The sequence below is a fragment of the Trichosurus vulpecula genome, chromosome 9 (genome assembly GCF_011100635.1).
Source record: "Trichosurus vulpecula isolate mTriVul1 chromosome 9, mTriVul1.pri, whole genome shotgun sequence".
NCBI classification, from domain to species: Eukaryota; Metazoa; Chordata; class Mammalia; order Diprotodontia; family Phalangeridae; genus Trichosurus; species Trichosurus vulpecula.
In genome coordinates, this window is record NC_050581.1 from 202040810 (window position 1) to 202060721 (window position 19912).

Genomic DNA, 19912 nt, shown 5'->3' on the forward strand with positions numbered 1-19912 from the left:
GCTTTTGATTACCTCTTCCCCCTATCTGCCCTCCCTTCTATCATCCCCCATTTTTATCCCCTTCCCCCTCCTTTCCTGCGGGTTAAGATATCCAATTGAGTGTGTATGTTATTCCCTCTTCAAGTCAAATCCAATGAGAACACGATTCACATATATATATATATATATATATATATATATATATATATATATACATACTATATATGCAGATATATATATATATATATACACATTTATATATTCCCTTCAACTACCCTAATACTGAGAAAGGTCTCATGAATTACACGCATCATCTTTGCATGTAGGAATGTAAACAAAACAGTTCAACTTTAGTAAGTCCCTTATGATTTCTCTTTCTTGTTTACCTTCTCATGCTTCTCTTGATTTTTGTGTTTGAAAGTCAAATTTTCTATTCAGCTCTGGTCTTTTCACTGAGAAAGCTTGAAAGTCCTCTATTTTATTGAAAATCCATATTTTGCCTTGGAGCATTATACTCAGTTTTGCTGGGTAGGTGATTCTTGGTTTTAATCCTAGCTCCTTTGACCTCCTGAATATCATATTCAAAGCCCTTCTACCCCTTAATGTAGAAGCTGCTAGATCTTGTATTATCTTGACTGTGTTTCCACAATATTCAAATTGTTTCTTTCTGGCTGCTTGCAGTATTTTCTCCTTGACCTGGGAACTCTGGAATTTGGCGTCAATATTCCTAGGAGATTTCTTTTTGGGATCTTTTTCAAGAGGCAATTAGTGGATGCTTTCAATTTCTATTTTACCCTCTAGCTCTAGAATATCAAGGCAGTTCTCCTTGATAATTTCTTGAAAGATGATGTCTAGGCTCCTTTTTTGATCATAGCTTTCAGGTAGTCCAATAATTTTTAAATTATCTCTCCTGGATAAAATTTCCAGAAGATGGCAGCTGGTAAGAAGGGACTAGAATGAGCTCCGTACCGAGTCCCTCCAAAAACCTATAAAAAATGGCTCTGAACCAATTCTAGAATGGCAGAACTCACAGAACAGCAGAGGGAAGCAGGGCTCCAGCCCAGGACAGCCGGGATGGTCTCTGGGTGAGGTCTATTCCACACGGAGCTGGGAGCTGGGAGCTGGGAATGGAGTGGATCAGAGCCCAACCTGAGCGGCGTGGAACAACCAAACTTGGAGTCGGGCGGATGGGGCCCCTAGCGCCCTGAATATGTGAGCTGTGGCAGTTACCAGACCCCTCGACCCACAAACACCAAAGACTGCGGAGAAGGTTAGTGGGAAAAGCTGCGGGAGTGGAAGGAGTTCGTGGTTCGGCTTCCAGCCCCGGGGGCAGCTGAGGTGGGGCAGCTACAGCTGTTGTTACTTCTGGCTCCAGGCCCACCTGGTGGGAGGAATTAAGTGGCAGATCAGAGCAGCAGAGCACAGCCTGCCGAAGATCTAAGCCCAGTTCGGGTTGGGGGTTGGGGAAGGAGCAGTGCTGGTGTGGCAGAGCTGGCACCTCTCCCCCAAACGTGGAACATAGAATTCGTTAGTCTACAAGCAGTCATACCCCACTGAAAAACTCAAGGGTCAAGTTAGTTGGTTGGGAATATGACCAGGCAGCGAAAACACGCCCAGATTCAGTCTCAGACTTTGGATTCTTTCTTTGGTGACAAAGAAGACCAAAACATACAGCCTAAAGAAGACAACAAAGTCATAGAGCCTACAACAAAAGCCTCCAAGAAAAACACGAACTGGCCCCAGGCCATAGAAGAACTCAAAAAGGAGTTGGAAAAGCAAATTAGAGAAGTAGAGGAAAAATTGGGAAGAGAAATGAGAAGGATGCAAGAAAACCATGAAAAACAAGTCAATGACTTGCTAAGGGAGACCCAAAAAAAGACTGAAAAATACACTCAAGAAAACAACACCTTAAAAAACAGACTAACTCAAATGGCAAAAGAGCTCCAAAAAGCCAATGAGGAGAAGAATGCCTTGAAAGGCAGAATTAGCCAAATGGAAAAGGAGGTCCAAAAGACCACTGAAGAAAATACTACTTTAAAAATTATATTGGAGCAAGTGGAAGCTAGTGACTTTCTGAGAAATCAAGATATTATAAAACAGAACCAAAGGAATGAAAAAATGGAAGACAATGTCAAATATCTCATTGGAAAAACCACTGACCTGGAAAATAGATCCAGGAGAGATAATTTAAAAATTATTGGACTACCTGAAAGCCATGATCAAAAAAAGAGCCTAGATATCATCTTTCAAGAAATTATCAAGGAGAACTGCCCTGATATTCTAGAGCCACAGGGCAAAATAGAAATTGAAAGAATCCATCGATCGCCTCCTCAAATAGATCCCAAAAAGAAATCTCCTAGGAATATTGTCGCCAAATTCCAGAGCTCCCAGATCAAGGAGAAAATACTGCAAGCAGCCAGAAAGAAACAATTTGAGTATTGTGGAAACCCAATCAGAATAATCCAAGATCTGGCAGCTTCTACATTAAGAGATCGAAGGGCTTGGAATGCGATATTCCAGAGGTCAATGGAGCTAGGATTAAAACCTAGAATCACCTACCCAGCAAAACTGAGTATCATGTTCCAAGGCAAAATATGGACTTTCAATAAAATAGAGGACTTTCAAGCTTTCTCAGTGAAAAGACCAGAACTGAATAGAAAATTTGACTTTCAAACACATGAATCAAGAGAAGCATGAAAAGGTAATCAAGAAATGGAAATTGCAAGGGACTTACTAAAGTTGAACTGTTTTTGTTTACATTCCTACATGGAAAGATGATGTGTATGATTCATGGGACCTCAGTATTAGGGTAGTTGAAGGGAATATGCACATATATATGTTTATGTATATATATATAAGTGAATGTGTATGTATGTATATATCTATGTGTATATGTATGTATGTATATATATATATGTATGTGTTTATATATATATATATATATATATATATGTAAAAGAGAGAGAGCAGACACAGGGTGATATCTAAAAGAAATAAAATGAAATTAAGGGATGAGAGAGCAACATACTGAGGAACCTTGCTCTCATCGGATTTGGCCTGAGGAGGGAATACCATACATACTCAGTTGGGTATCATACCCCACAAGAAAGAAGAGGGAGGAAGATAAAAAAAAATAAAAGGGGGGGATGATGGAGGGGAGGGCAGATGGGGGTGGAGGTAATCAAAACAAACACTTTGGAAAGGAGACAGGGTCAAGGGAGAAAATTCAATAAAGCGGGATGGGTTGGGAGGGAGCAAAATTTAGTTAGCCTTTCACAGCATGAGTATTGTGGAAAGGTTATACATAATGATACGTGTGTGGCCTAGGTTGAATTGCTCAACTTCTTGGGGAGGGTGGGTGGGAAGGGAAGAGGGGAGAGAATTTGGAACTCAAAGTTTTAAAAACTGATGTTCAAAAACAACAACAAAAAAAAGTTTTTGCATGCAACTAAAAAATAAGATACACAGGCAATGGGGCGTAGAAATTTATCTTGCCCTACAAGAAAGGAAGGGAAAAGGGGATGAGAGGGGAGGGGGGTGATAGAGGGGAGGGCTGACTGAGGAACAGGGCAACCAGAATATATGCTATCTTGGAGTGGGGGGGAGGGTAGAAATGGGGAGAAAATTTGTAATTCAAACTGTTGTGAAAATCAATGCTGAAAACCAAATATGTTAAATAAATAAATTTAAATTAAAAAAAAATTATCTCTCCTGGTCAGTGGTTTTTTGCAATGAGATATTTCACATTGCCTTCCATTTTTTCATTCCTTTGGTTCTGTTTTATAATATCTTGATTTCTCATAAAGTCACTAGCTTCCACTTGCTCCAATCTAATTTTTAAGGTGATACTTTCTTCAGTGGTCTTTTGGACCTCCTTTTCCATTTGGCTAATTCTGTCTTTTAAGGCATTCTTCTCCTTGTTGGCTTTTTGGAGGTCTTTTTCAATTTGGGTTAGTCTATTTTTTAAGGTGTCATTTTCTTCAGTATTTTTTGGGTCTCCTTTAGCAAGTTGTTGACTTGTTTTTCATGGTTTTCTTGCATCTCTCTCATTTCTCCTCCCAATTTTTCCTCTACTTCTCTTACTTGCTTTTCCAAATCCTTTTTGAGTTATTCCATGGCCTCAGACCAATTCATATTTTTTCTTGGAAGCTTTTGATGTAGGCTCTTTGACTTTGTTAACTTCTTCTGGCTGTATGTTTTGATCTTCTTTGTCACCAAAAAAGGATTCTAGAGTCTTAGTCTGAGTCTGAGTCTGCATCCTTTTTCATTGCCTGGCCATATTCCCAGCCAACTACTTGAACTTTTTCTTTGTTTGTTTGGTTTTTTTTTTTGCTTTTTTTGGCAGGGCAATTGGGGTTAAGTGACTTGCCCAAGGTCACACAGCTAGTACATGTGTCAAGTGTCTGTGGCCAGATTTGAACTCAGGTCCTCCTGACTCCAGGGCTGGTGCTCTACTCACTGCACCACCTAGCTGCCCCACTACTTGAACTTTTTGTCAGGGTATAACTGCTTGTAGAGTAGAAAGTGCTTTTGTCCCAAGTTTTAGGGGCTGCACTGCTATTTTCAGAGCTACTTCTATTCCACTGTCACTGCAAGCTCTGCCACAGCAGTGTTCCTCCTCCCCCAAGAACCACCAACCAGCATTGTGACCCAGATCCAAGCAGGGCAAAACAAGCCCTGCACTCCTGCTCTGGTCCTCTGCTTGATTCTTACCACCATGTAAGCCAGGGACTCCAGAAGCAGTTGATGCTGGAGCTCTGGAAGCAGCCATAGGAGCTTCCCACTGCTCCTGCCACCACTGACGCACCACCTCTGCCACCCCCAGGGCTAGGGCTGGACCTCTTTCTAACCCGATCTAGCTGTTTTCCCACTAACCTACTCCATTGTCTTTGGCATTTGTGGGTTGAGAAGTTTGGTAACTGCCACAGCTCAATGATTCATGGCCCTAAGGCCTGCTCTAGGCTGACTCCCAGTCTGGTCTGTCCTGGCCCAGCCCATGCTGGGCTGTGCTACGTTTCACTCCCAGCTCCATGTGATAGATCCTTCCCAGCAACCATCCAGGCCATCCTGGAGACCTGCTTCCCTCTGCTATTTCAAGGGTTCCACAGCTCTAGAATTTGTTCAGAGCCATTTTTACAGGTGTTTGGAGGGATTTGGGGGAGAGCTTAAGCAAGTCCCTGCTTTCCAGACCCCATCTTGGCTCCACCCACCCATGTTCATTCTTATACTTTTATCATTAAGCCTAATCACCAAGACACTATTGGCTGCTCTTCTCTTAGGAGGGAGAGGGGAGAGAGAGAGAGAGAGAGACAAAGAGAGAGAGAGAGAGAGAGAGAGGGAAGGAGGGAGAGTGAGTACTTCAGCAGATGTACAAATAATAGAAGCCGTGACTATAATTAATATAGCATGTGCCAGCCTTGGGAATTATTTCCTGAATTTCTCTTCTATTCTCTTTCCTTGCTTTGCTTCTCTATAGTATACTCTGATGGTAATGTCACTTCTGTTTTCATTGATCTTCACTCAAATACCTTATGCCACACTTCTCCTGGATGCTCTGTTTGCCTACACCCTTTGAACATACAGCATTCCCTCGCCCCTCACCTCGCCACTTGAAAGGGGGCAGGGCTTAACTGTTCTGAGTCACCTTCCAGACAGAAGTCTCATCCCACCAACTCTTAAACCTAATGGTGAGATTAAAATTACCTTCTTATGTCAGGAGCTCAGTGCCACAGTGGCTGGAGTCAAATCCGGCCTCATTCACCTCCTAGTGTGGCAGCAGCTAGGGGGCACCACAGGACATGAGCTGGGCACCAGGATGTCCTGAGTTCAAATCCAACCTCAGACACGTCCTACCCATATGACCCTGGTCAAGTCATTTCACCTCCATCTGCCTCCGTTTCTTCAACTGTTACATGGGAGTAATAACAGCCCCTCCCCCCACCCAGGGTTGTTGTGAGGTTAGGATGAGATAATGCCTATAAAGTGCATGGCAAATAGCAAAGTGCTGTGGAAATACTAGTTGTTGTTAAATTCCTTGTTGTACAGACTTTGCGCATTTACATCTAGGCAACTATGTCAAGGAGAATTTTGCTGACTCTTTTCCTGGATTATTGGACTTTTCCTTAGGTCCAGAATTACTGCTCTCCTCATATCGATCTCCCAGAATGCTTCTCTTCCTCCAAGGTTCGGTTTAGGCATCACAGCCCCCCCTTCCTAGCCTTGGCCTTGCTCTGGACCGCCCCACATCTCTCTTTGTTTACTTCTCTGTAGCCACACTGTGCCCCACCCTGGGTGGGGGAGGGGTATACACGTGTGTGTGTGTGTGTTTGTGTGTATGTGTGTGTGTATGTGTGTGTGTGTGTGTGTGTGTTGTGTGTCGGTGTATGTCTCTATCCAACCCAGCACCTTGCCTCTTCTACATGTTTAAGAGACTTTAATTGAATATTGTTGAAGTCTCCCATTCTTGGGCATACAGCACTTGATCGTGTCTGTACTAACTTTGTACCTTGTGCCTCTTGCCTCAGTCTTGGCAGGACCTTGGGAGTGTCCATGAGAGGCCCTTCCAAGTGTACAACTCAGAAGGCTGACCCCTCCTCCAAAGCTTGCTCTGTTTAGCTCGACCCTCAAAGCTGGCCCTCCTGAATTAGGCAGGGGCGCGGAGGCAGCAGATTTAGATTTTCTGGAAGTGTGATTTTCATTAGTAATGGAGCCTCTGTAATTGGCTTTTAATGGCTTACTCTGCAAATTGAAAAATAAATCAACTGGAGAGAGGGAGATTTCTACAAGAAATGGGCGAGTGCGTCCCGTCCTCTTGCAGGGAGCAGTTTACGAGGAAGCTCAGCTCTGAGGGCTCTCTGCACCCTCTGCAGTTCACATTGGACACAGAAGTGAATTTACAGCACCATGTTCTGTTCCCAGGCTATTCCAGTAACAGTGAATGTCTACAGGGCACCCACCACTTCCAAAGTCCCTTCACTCAGGTCCAGCCTCTAACATATCCTGGCTACGTGACTCTGGGCAAGTCTCTTGATGTCTCAGTGCTCTGGGCAACTCTCTTAGACTAGAAGATTTTTTTTTAATTCAAGTTCTTTTATTCTCAAATCTGAATTCTCTCGCTTGCCTCTTCCTCCCATATCCATTGAGAAGCAAAAGCCATTACAAAGATGTACAGTCAAGCAAAATAAATCTCCACATTAGCCACATCCCAAAAACCAAACGAAAAAGGAGAGAAAGGGAGAGAAAGTGAGAGAGACAGAGAAAGAGAAAGAGAGAGAGAAACAGACAGACAGACAGAGAGAAGAGTAAGCTTCAACCTGCACTCTGAGTCCAGCAGCTCTCTTTTGGAAGTGAGCAGCCCTGCTTCATCATGAGTCCTTTGGAACTGTGGTTGGGGTCTTTGGGTTGATCAGTTATTAAGTCTTTCAAAGTTGACCATCTTTACATATTGTTGTCACTGTATAAATTGTCCTCCCAGTTCTGTTCACTTCCCATCAGGTTGTATCTCTAAGATGTAAGTTGCAGATAAAGACCTGCGTTGGCGGTGGGGGAGGCACTTCAGAGGTGGGGAACCAGCGGCCTCAAGGCCACATGTAGCCTTCTAGGTCCTCAAGTTTGACCCTTCGACTGAATCCAAACTTCAGAGAATAAATCCCCTAAGTAAAAGGATTTGTTCTGTAAAACTTGGACTCAGTCAAAAGGCCACACCCAAGGACCTAGAGGGCTGCATGTGGTCTCGAGGGCACAGGTTCCCCACCCCTAACTGGGCAAAGCAGCTAGATGACCTAGCATTAACCTTGGAGTAAGGAGGACCTGTGTTCAATCTTGCTTCAAACACTTACCATTTGTGTGACCCTAGGTAAGTCACTTAATCTCTGTGCCTCAGTTCCTCCCTCATCTGTAGAGTGGAGAAAATAATAACACGTCCCTCACAGGGTTGTTGTAAGAATCAAATGAGAGAATGTTTGTAAAGTGCTTCACAAACCTTACTGAGCTATAGAAATGCTTGTTATTGGCGCTCTTGTTTGTTTCTGGAGGTTTATGGGTGTGACATATTCACCATCCAGGTCAGCCGACAGTCCTATAAATGAATAGACGAAGCCTTCCCAGTAAGCCTAAGCTGGCTTTGCATCATACTGCATTCATCTTTTTCGAACATGTTTCTGATAGATGTCTTCCTCTCTGTGTGTCTCTCTCCCTCCCTTTCTCTCTCTGTCCCTCTCTGCTGTCTCTCTGTCTCTTTTGCTGTCTCTGTTTCTTCTCCCCCCCTTTCTCTTTCTTCTCTCTCTCTCTCCTCTCTGTCTCTCTCTGTCTTCTCTCTCTCCTGGAAACACAGATGAGGTCTTGTCTGAAAACTTCCTGGACTACAAGAACCGTGGAGTCAGTGGTTCTCATCGGGGCCAGATCATCTGGAAGATTGATGCCAGTTCCTACTTCGTGGAGTGTAAGTATTTTCAAAACACATCCTGTGGGTGTCAGCAGTGGAGAAATGCTGGAGAAGCCTTTGTTTCTCTATATTCATCACTATTCCTTCTGGAAATGCCCTGTGTGTGGGGTGGGGGTAGGGGGAGATTGACTGAGCTGTTTCCATAGTAGCCTCAGGAGGAAGTGGTGAGGTGTGGATGAGGATGGTTAGGTCTGCATAATTGCTACATTAACCTGCATGGATCATGAGGGACCCGAGCCTCTCAGGCAGGAGAAGGACCACCAGCTCCCACTGCTTTGTCTGTCAAAACTCTGACAGCAAAAGAATGTAGAAAGTGGTGAGAGGGGGGGTGGCATGATGTCTACCTGTGTGTATGTGTCATGGTGCTAGAACTGGAGTCAGGGAGGCCCTGACTGGTTGTGTGTTCCTGGGTGTGTCACTCAACCACTCAGTAGTAAAGCCTCAGTTTCCTGACCTGTAAAATGGGAATTCTATTATTGCCTACTTCGTTGGGTAGCTGTGAGAATCAAACGAGATAACATGTGTAAAATATTTTGCCCACCTTAAAGCACTCTAAAATGCTGCCTATTGTTACATTATAATATTATAATCATGCTATACTAATATATGATTCTATTACATCATAGTAGAATTAATTATATTTTTATAGTGGGGCTGTTTTATAGAATTCATGTTAAAAGAAGTTTTTCAGTTGAGTCTCCTTAGTATAAATACATGATCTCAAAGACATTGGGTAGAAGTGGCAACCTCTGAGATACGAGAGAGAATTAGGAGCCGAGGCCTGGGAAGGCGGAGCAAGGTTCAAAAGAGTCTTGTGCCTGAAGACGTTACCTGCCAATCCTGGGTCCCCTTACCCAAACCTCTTTACTGGATCCAGAGGGTGAGGGAGCAAGGGAAACACCTGGATCCCTCGAAGGTAAATCTCCTGAAATGACATCTTAACCTTTCTCATTTCACTATAATTAGGAGGAATTTTTTTATAAAATTGCCTGGAATTTACTCATTCCAAGGGCTTGGGACTTGAGCCAGGTACAAAAGTTCTCTGAATTCTGTAAGCTCTGTAAGTCGCTGCCTGAATTGTGTGTGACCTTAGCATTCAAACCAATGTTAAGTTGTACCAGGGCCAGATAGGGACAGGGTGTGAGGCACTGGTTCCTCCATCTAGACATTTCATTTGCCTGGGCCTTACAAAGAGTAGGCCTTTACTGTTTGTTGATGGTAAGTTCAGCACGTGCTCGACACCAAGTAAACAAAGTCAAGTGTCTGGCCTGAGGGAAGTCCCTCAGGGTACCGCCGCTGTCCTCGGTGCTGGCACAACTAAGCAGAATTCTGTGTAAACGTACATGTGCTCGCCCATCATTGACCAATGAGGATGGAGATTGGATGACTGGTTAATATAAATCACTGTGGAGAGTTTTGAGAAAGGAGTAAGATTAGGACTTTCCCACCTGGAAAGCTGCTTCCTGGGGAGAGGGGGCAAGGATACATGTTTGAAAGATAATTTTTTTAAAGGGCATCTAAAAACTTTGGAAATGGAATTGGGGGAGGGAGCTAGACTACAGGTGGATAGTGGGAGGAGAGGGAAGTTAGGTCGATGAGGGAGAATTGATGGAGACCTAATCTCTTTGTGCCTTGGACCCCTTGGGCAGTGAGTCTGGGGAGCCCTTCCCAGAATCATGTTGTTAAATACATAAAATCATATGGGTGTAATTAAAAGGAATTCACTGAAAATAGAATTGTTATCAGAATTTTTTTAAAGTAAGTAAAGACATTCCTCGACCCCAGGTTAAAATCCCCATAATTAAAAGGTGATGGGGGGAGGTACAGCTAGGTGGTGCAGTGAGTAGAACACCGGCCCTGGAGTCAGGAGGACCTGAGTTCAAATCCGGCCTGGCTTCAGACACTTGACACATTTACCAGCTGTGTGACCTTGGGCAAGTCACTTAACTCCCCAATTGCCCTGCCAAAAAAAAAGGTGATGGAGAGTTTTCCTTGGATGCAGGAGGAGAAAATGCTAGGCTTTAGTGAGTGGGAAGGCAATATGATGCAATTCAGGGAAGGGGGGAGGGAATGTGCACTAAGGCAGAAGACCTGGGTTCTCTGGGTGTTTGGCCCCAGAAGGCAGGACCTGGGGCACTAGGGGGAAAGGGAGGTATAGAGAGGCCAAGGAAGAACGTGCTGGCGATGAGAGTTGTTCCAAAGTAGGAGCGGGAGGGGCAGGGGCAGGATTCATATTTGGGCCAGATGGGGGGAGCGGTTCTGTTGCCTGGGGTGGGGAGAGGGGGTGGCTCTTAACACTTGGCTTCTGTGACTCCAAATCCAGACAATAAGAGAAAGCATGAGCTCTGAGAAACTGTCTTATGGGAAGAGAACCTGAGTTCATGCACACATCCTAAGGGGTCCCCCCCACCATCTGGAAATGGAAAGCTTTCAGACACTCGAATGGGGACCTTAAATATAGATGCCAGACAGGCTAGAGCCATGACGAGTCTGAGTGAGTGAGACAGCAAGGAGGGTGATTGATAATTCCGGGCACTGCAGAGACAGGCAGAAGGATGAGAAGGAAGATGGATTCAGCAGCTCAGAGCAATGAGAAATCAGCTTGAGAGAATGGGGCTAAACCATTCAATATGGGCCAGTCTGGGGGTGTCTGAAGCCGGATCAAATCAATTATGCAGCAGCGTCTGGTTTAGAGTGAGCCCTGCCTGGGGGGCTTGCTGCAGGCCTAAGGTACTCCTCACTGGCTATTTGGGGGCAGGGGCAGTGTAATGAAGGCATCCCAGGTCTATGCTTCTGTTACTTTAAGGAGAAGAAATCAAATTTGTGTGGAACAGGGCTTGGGGCAGACTCAATCGAAGTGTTCTCTAGATTCAGAATTTAATCTTACTCCATTACTTTGGAGCACCTGATAATTGCTGCTGAGTGTCTTTAAATTGTTTGGGGGTGAGGGTTGGAGGGATAATTAATTGAAGGACAGAAGGCAGCCAAGAGTCCCTGCTCCTTTTTCATTCCTCACCCCCAGATTGGAGGTTTGCTTTGGGTGCCATGTTGAAGTCAGCCCCTTGAGCCTGGGCGCTCTTCCTTGGTGAACTCCCTGGTGTGCCAGCTTAAGACAAATGACAGACAGCATTGGAATAAAGATAACACAGCATGCTTTTGCACATGCACAGAGGTTCCCTATCGCTGAGACAATTTGGAGAGCATCTGACAAACCTCTGCCTGGCAGGCTGCATCTTCAGAGCGGTGTTGATGTGAGTGAAATCAAGAGGGCATATATTCCACGCGCTTATCTGGAATACTTGGCTGCCCACTATTCCTCCTATGATATGTGGGCGCTGTGGAGAAAAGATTTATGGCCAGCTCCCAAACTAGAAAATAGGCTTATTGCTATGGCAGGAAAGTGAGAGCTCGTAGTGCTTCTGCTGCTCCTGCAGAGGAGACCTGGGAGCTTGAGGACCCCACCCTCCCCACCTTCCATCTCTCACCTCCTCCTGGGATCCTCTTCCTCTTCTGCCATGTGGAACTCTCAAGGAAAGCCAAGACACTGAACTGATTTACATTTGTACATGTGGGGCAAGTTTATGACCTCATTCTACTACTCAAGTAAAATCACCAAGTGATGGTTGAGTACCTATTTGGCATCAGTCATGGTGCTGAGTGCTGGGGATGCAAAGAAAGGTAAAAAAATCCCTGCTCTCAGGGAGCGACCAGGCTCATGGGGGAAACAGCAAGCAAACTAGCTAGAGAAAGGATAAATGAAGGCCCATCGGCAGAAGGTGCGTGCATTAAGGGGCACCAGGAAAGGCTTCTTTCTTTGTAGAAGGTGGGATTTTAGCTGATACTTGAAGGAAGCTAGGGAAGCCTGGAGGTGGAAATGGAGAGAGAATTCTAGATATGGAGGGGCAGCCAAGGAAAATGCCATGAGTCTGGGGATGGAGAGTCTTGTCCAAGGAACAGCTAGGAGTCCAGTGTCACTGGGTTACAGTTTGTGGAATGGATTAAGGCATAAGCATCCTGGAATGGCAGCAAGGGTCCAGGCCACAGAGAGCTTCAAAAGCCAGGCAAAGGGTTTTACATTACAGGTAATAGGGAACCACTGAAGATTATTGACTAGGAGAGTAACATGTCAGACATGCTTTAGGAAGATCTAACAGCAGAGTGGAAGGTGGACCAGAGGAGGGAAAGATTTGAGGCAGGGAGACTAACTAGAGGCTATTGCAAGTCCAGAATGAGGGGATGAGGCCAACCCAGGGAAGTGGCAGTGTCACAGGAGATGAGGGGGCATATAGGAGAGATGGTACAGAAGTAGAATTGGCAGCAAATTGGATGTGAGGAGTGATCAAGACCTTTCTCCTCAAGCTCCTACCTGCACTGGACCTGCTCTGTGCCAGGCGACTCTACCCTTTCCTTCTCTGAGAAGATGGAGGCCTTCTAATGAGCTCCCTTGGGCCCCCTCAGAACACATGAAGGAGAAGAGTATAAAATAATCCTAGAATACCTCCAGTCTTCAGCTACATTCTGGGTTTCATGGGCTCCTTCAGGCTATCCCAGGAATCTGTGTACAATTAATTTATAGCATGGTTTCTATGGGAAAGTCTATTCTGGGCTGACTTACAAACACAGTTCTCTAAAACAACCTGTTGGTCCTCAAAGGATTGCTGGAATTGCATTTTTTAAAAATTCTGTTCTGCCTTTCTTTGCTCAGGGATTCTTTTTTTAGATCTTTATCCAGGAAAGGATAAAAGCAGATCATGGAGGGCTTTGTGTACAGGCTGCTTGTCACTCCTTGCCAATGAAAAGCTCCTGAAAGTTTTCAGATGGGGAAGGTGGCATGATTGGAATCAGGCATGAGGAAAATTCTTCCAGGAGCTGTGTGAAGAGAGAGGGGAGAGATTGGAGGCAGGGAGAACGGCTAAAAGGTCTTGGAGGAGACCAGCTGGGAACTGAGGAGGGCCTGGTTTGAGGCTGGGAATATCGAGCAGGGAAGGATGAGGGAGATGCTGTAGAGGGAGAGCCAGCAGCACTTAGGACATGATGACAGGTGGGAGGTGAAGGGGGCGGACAGGTGGGAAGTAACTTGGGGGTTGAGAGTGAGATAAAATGAAGAAGTCGGCCCAGAAAGTCTTTGAAGAAGTCCTAAAGATCAGGCTATTGGAGGAGAAAGGCAGAACGCAGCCGGAGATCAAGGCAGTGGAAATCCTCATGTATGTATGTGAGTGGTTTGTAAGTCAGCTAGAAACTTACATTCCCATAGAAACCATGGTTTAAATTGGACACAGATGCTTGGGACAGCCTGAAAAAAGCCCATTGGACCTAAAATGGGACTGAATATGGAGCATAGTGTTTGGAAGAAAAGACAACTTCCCAAAATATACCATTTCAGTTCTGGGAGGGCTTAAGTCCAAAGAGTTAATGGTACCTGGGCTGCCCTGCAGCGAGGATCCCAGGCAATCCTCTGACTTCGTCAGGCCACCTATGCGATGTTATGAATGGTTCTAGAAAGGGCATTGACCAGCTGTGGGTGGCCAGAGGAGGGCAGCCAGGCTGTTGGCGAACTTCGAGCTCAGTCCAGCTAAAGGCTGCCTGGAAGAACTGAGGGTGTTTAGCCTATGGAGGACAGACACCTTGGGAGTCCATGGCAGTTACCTCCAAGTATTTCAAAGGCTGTTGTTTGGAGTAGGGATTAGACTTTTTTAAAAAGGAAAACCAGGACATCAGTGTCTAGAAGCTGCAAAGAGACAGGTTTAGGCTTGATGTCCAGAAAATTTCTAACAATTAGAGCCATCCAAAGGTCAAATGGGGTCCCACTGCTCAGATCTGAGTTGGACAAAGATGGCCTCTGGGGTCCCTTCCAACGCAATGATTCTCTGATTTTTGTGGATCATTCTGGTGATCATCCTGCCCATTATTCTGGTACTCATTCCTTGAGTGACCTTGGGCACATCATCTAACCTCCCTGAGCCTCAGTCTATTCATTTGTAAAATAAGTGGTCAAGCTTCCTGGAACTGAGCTGAACCTTAATGGAAAATAAAGATTGTAAGAGGCTTTGGTGAGCAGGGAGAGAGTCACAGCCCCAAATAAAAGGCTGTGCAGAGACATAGAGTCACTAGCTGGACTGTCAAGATCCAGGAATATCTTGTAGTCTGGTTTGGCTGGACTATAGAGAGATGGGGAAAATTGTGAAGGGTGTCTGATGCTAGGCTGAGAGGCAGTAGGGAGCCACTGAGAGTTCTCGAGCAGGGGCTTTGTTGGCATCAGCTTCAGGTTGTCCAGGGAACCCACTGGGCTACCAGGAGTTGTGTCTCTAGAACAGACTGGTCCCCAGCTGCCCTTTGCCTGGGCTAAGTTCTGCAACTGCCTGCTGGAGAAATTCCTTTGGCTCATTTCAGGGCTATGGCTTTTTTAAGGATTTTAAAAATATGTAAGGGGAAGTAGTATGGACTTAGATGGAAGAGCAAGTTTTGTCTTTCATTTTTAAAATGGAGCAAAAAGGTTTCTTCTCTAAAGATGTAGCTGAGCAGAAGGTAGCAATTTGTCCAAGATTATCACAGAATCTCAGAGCTAAAAAGAACCTTGAAGGACATCCAGGTCAGCCCAGACCAGAGCCAGATTCCCCTCTCCAGAACACCTGACAAAAGACAGAAAGATAGCCTTGGGCTTCAAAGAGGCTGATACCAGGGCCCACCCCCATCCCTTCTATAGGTGCATTTGGCAGAATTTCCCCCATCCTCCTGGAACATCAGACAGTCATTTGGCCTCAAAGAACAATATTTTAAGGGCAATGATGCTACTTTACTGATATCCTTGCTTTTACATCACCTAAATTTCCTGTTGTATTTCCTTTCCCAGACACTCCCACCCAAAGAGCCACTCCTTTTAACAAAGAATTTACAAAAAAAAAAGGGAAGAGAAACAAATTCAGCAAAACCAATTTACCCGTTAAAAAAAATCTGTCAGCCCAATAATTTTACAAATGAAGGAACTAAGTCCCAGAGCCAGATGTAAAGTGAGTTGCCCAAGGTCACACAGGGATGAAGTGACTTGCCCAAAGGGGAGAAGTTCCAAGAGTCTGTCTCATTATGAGACTCCTTGGGCATGCATCGACCCCAGCCCCCATGCCCCCTTTTCTCTTTCCTCTCTCTGGAGGATTCCTTGTCAGCTCTCACCCCTCCCCTCTCTTCTCCTTCCACTCTCTTCCTTCTCCTCCTCTTCCTCCTCCTCCCCCTTCCCCCTCTCCCCACCCCTCTCTCTGTCTCTCTGTCTCTCTGTCTCTCTCTGTCTCTCTCTCTCTCTCTCTCTCTCTCTCTCTCTCTCTCTCTCTCTCTCTGTCTCTCTCTCTCTCTCTTCCCCCCTTTCTCCCTCTCTCTCTCTTCTCAATTTTTAGGGATGTCCTTTGCTAAAATTCCCACTTTTTAGCTGCCTGTGGAGCCACTGGCCTATTGACAGCCATTGTGGAAGTCCAATATTCAAAAGTAGCAAGAGAAAACAAATCCCTACCACGTTCTCTTGCCCCTGGCCCTCCTGTTCTGTTCTCTTCCCAGACTCCTCCTCAGGCACTACCTCCAGCTGTTCCTTGCCAAAGTCAGCATCCTTCAGGTGTGTGTGTGTGTGTGTACACTCACCATGATGATGGCAGTAGCCAGGGTGAGGGTGGGGGGTGGGGAGGGATGTGCCAAAGTAGAAAGACCCCTCCTAGTGTATATAAGCTCCCTGAGGACAGCAGCTGTTTCTCTTTGACCATTACATCCCATTGCCCAATGCTGGCACAAACTTAGTAGATGCCCACTGACTCATTGACTCATGTGATGATCCTGGTTCGCTCTAACAAAGGAAGGAAGAAATGGTTCTAAAACTGGCAGGTGCAGCTTCCAGTGAGTGCCCCCAGATTCAGGCAGGGGAGACGGCCTGCCTGCATTTCTCCCCTCTCGTCACCTTGGACAGCTCTCATTGTTAACAAGTGTTCCTGACAGGCAGCTTAGATCTGTCTCTGCCACTCCCCTGCCCTCCCTGCCCCACCTTGCTTCTGGTACTGTCCCCCGCTCCCCCAGCCTAATCTCTCCACTATCCACACACTCTCCCTTCTGATATTCGAAGACAGCGCCATCCCCCTGCCCTCAGTCTTCTCCTCTCCCAGCTGAACAGGCCCCGTTTCTTCACCTGATTCTCATATGATATGGACTCCAGGCCCTCCTGCCCTCTCCTAGAGCCAAGGGCCCCACCGACTTGGCATTGTTCATGCTATGAGTCCTGCTCTCCTCATCCCCACAATACAGCACTGTCTAAAGTGGCCACAATCTTGTCTGTTGCCATCTTTCTTCATCCCTTCATCCCCATGCATATGAGCCCTGGCCCATCTCCCGGCCTCCTCTGCTTTCTTCATTGTACCCTCTGGAAAGACCCCTTGTCTGAGCAACAGTCACAGTAACAGCCAGTAAGTATGTAGCCCTTGAAGCTTTGAAAAATGCTTTAGAAACATCACCTCATTTCATCCTCCCAACAGCCCCAGCAGCTAGGTGCTGCTCTGAACCCATCTGACAGATTAGGAAACTGAGGCAACAGAGGTGAAGTGACTTACCCAGGGTCACACAGCTAGAAATAGTCTGAGGCCAGATTTGAACCCCTCTATTCAAGCTCTTCCCACTAGGACCTTGTTTCACCCTCTCGCAGTAATGAAAACCTGCCATCTCTGATCCTACTGGTGTTTATCACAGAAACATATAAGTATCCAGGGACTCCATCCCTTTATGTGTAACGAGCCTCCAGGATCACTAGGCCACATCCACTGAAAGATCCCCTGGTTCTCTGGTTTCCCATTTGCCTCAGTCATAGGGAAAGCTTATTATCTACTGGGAGAACCTGGAATGATCTTCCTGATGGATCTTTGTCTAACCTTGGGGATGACTCTATTCTTCTCCAATCAGGCTTGCCCCTGGCACTCCCACTGCCCCCCACTGCCCCCCTCCCCAGAGGCCAGTAATGAGGCTAAGGCTAAGAATGGGCATTGTTTCCAGAGGCCAAGAGAGTCTTTGCAAAGAAGGCTTGAGAGGGCAGAACATAAGGAAGGTTGGGAAAGAGCAGCAGGAGCCAGTGGTTGCCATCATCTACCAGCCAAAGCCCAGGTCAGAGCTGTCAGGGAAGGAGCTGGTGCCAGGCATGCTAAATATAGACAGAATGTCAGCACCATTGTGGACCTACAAGTCCAAAGGAGATGTTTGGCTCCCTCAGAGCTGAGGGATACAAATGACTTGATATAAGCATATTATCTGTTCTCTGTCCTCTCCCTGCTGGGTTCCATGGCCTCCATCCCCTGACCTCTGTGCCTGCCCTCCTGGCCCTCAGCCCTGCTCCCAGCTCCAGCTGTTGGGAGCATTTTTCTCTTGACACATCTCTCTTCAGCCAGCTGCCCATAGCTGCCTGTCCAGGGGATGCAGCCCCTCAGAGGGATGGGGATGGGATATGACAAGGCTGAGCCCCTGAGCAGGATGCCCAGGGCTGTCTCACATGCTCCCCAGCTACCAGGCACTGGGATTCACAAGCAGCCAGGGAGAAGAAACAGCTGTGCTGGCCTTCATGGTGCCCTCCTTCATGGAGATGATGCTGGTGTTGTGCCATCCATCACTAGGAGGCTCCTAGATCCTCACCCAGTGCCCTCCCTATGCCAAGAAGAGGGCCTGGAGCTAGGCTCTGGGGTGGTCTTTGTGGCTACAAGCTGGGCATAATATGGACGTATGGCACTGGTGACTTCTAAGAGTCTTCTTAGCTCAGAGAGACTGGGATTCTAAGTACCAGATGACACTAGAGAAGGGGGAGAATCATGTGGGCTGGAGAAAGCATGAAAGGCTGCATGGAGAAGGAAAGGGGAGGAGGAAGAGGAGGAGGAGGAGGAAGAGGGGGAACAGCAGCAATGCCTGCCATTTGGTATTGCTTTGGAACAGATAACCTGCTTGATGTAGGCAGGCTAATTGAAGCCTCACAAGCTCTGCAAGGGAGAGGAGCTTGGTACAAAGAGGACCTGGGTTCAAATCCTACCTCTTCTGATCATTACCTTTGTAACCTTGGGATTAAACTCCCTCAGCCTCAGTTTCCCTTTTGTCAAATGAAGACTTTAGACTAGATCCCTGTGATCCTCTGATAGACGAGGAAACTGAGATTCAGGATCACTGAGTGGTTTTCATGCAGCCATGAAGCAAGCAAGTACTAGAAACAAGATATCCATGTTGGTCTCTCCTGACTCCAAATCTGAATATATCATAAACTCCTTGAGGGCAGGCACTTGTGCTGCTGCCTTTGTGCCCCTGGTGCTTAGCACAGTGACTGGCATGTAGTAGGCTCTTCATAAATGCTTGTCAATTGATGGGTTGGTGGACCCTGTGACCTTCTCTTTAAAAAGCTTAAAAACAGTCAAGGTTTATTAACCAAAAAGAGAGGAGAGAGGAGGAAGGTGTGTGAAAAGTGCAGGATCCAAGGCTGTCTCCTTAAATGGATCAATTGGGAGTGGAAGTAGAAGACATTTCATAAATTCCCCTGAGCTGCCATCCTCTGCTCATTCTGGAAAGAAAGCTCCAGCATAATGGGCATTCCCCAAGGAACAGAGGCTGCTTCTTTGGGCCCTACAATGATCAGAAGGGAAGTGATGCATAATATGGTGGAAGTGGTACCTTCTCTGCCTTTGGATGAAGTGGCTGGGGTAGCTGGGCCATCCCATCTGCTTCTCACTTTTTATAAAAAATACTGGGAAAACCTTCAGGCTCATTCCATCTCCCATTCCCCACTCCTTGGGATCATTGGCATTTAGGCAATCATGTATGATGGCCAGCTAAATCTCCATAACATACACACACACACACACACACACACACACACACACACACACACACCCATATACACATATACACACATGTATACACACACACAATTCCCCCCAAGGACAGAAACATTTCATTTTGCACATATTTGTTTACATATTGTCTCCTGCATAAGGATGTGAGGGCAGGGACTATCTTTTGTCTCTTTTTGTATAGTCAGTGCTTAGTTCAGTGCCTGGCATACAGTAGGCACATGATAAATGCTTATTTACTGGCTGATAAGGTCTGACAATCACATAGGCATTTCTAACTCAGTTTGTTGTTTAGTCATTTTTTAGTCATGTCTGACTCTTTGTGACTCCTTTTGGGTTTTTTTTTTGGCAAAGATATTGGAGTGGTTTGTCATTTCTTTCTCCAGTTCATTTTACAGATGATAAAACTGAAACAAATAGGGTTAAGTTACTTGCCCAGGGTCACATAGCTAGTAAGTGTCTAAGGCCAGATTTGAACTCAGGTTTTCTTGACTCAAATCCCAGTGCCACGTGGCTGCCCCTGCAAATCCAGGTCAATTCAACAAGCATTTATTAAGTGCCTACTCTGTAGCAGGCACTGTGCTAGGAGTTTCCATTCCATTGGTAGATCTAAGAAAAAAACCAAATGAATAAATGCGAGAGAATTTGAGGG

The 19912-nt window shown here is 45.9% G+C and overlaps 1 protein-coding gene across 1 annotated transcript in view; it reads left to right on the plus strand.

Moving 5' to 3' along the window:
• The window catches only part of HECW1 (HECT, C2 and WW domain containing E3 ubiquitin protein ligase 1), a 163876-nt gene that overhangs the window by 8642 nt on the left and 135322 nt on the right, over positions 1–19912 (plus strand). The window contains exon 2 of the mRNA XM_036739447.1: positions 8312–8419. Coding sequence (XP_036595342.1) covers positions 8312–8419 — 108 coding nt within the window. The remainder of the gene's footprint in view (positions 1–8311; positions 8420–19912) is intronic.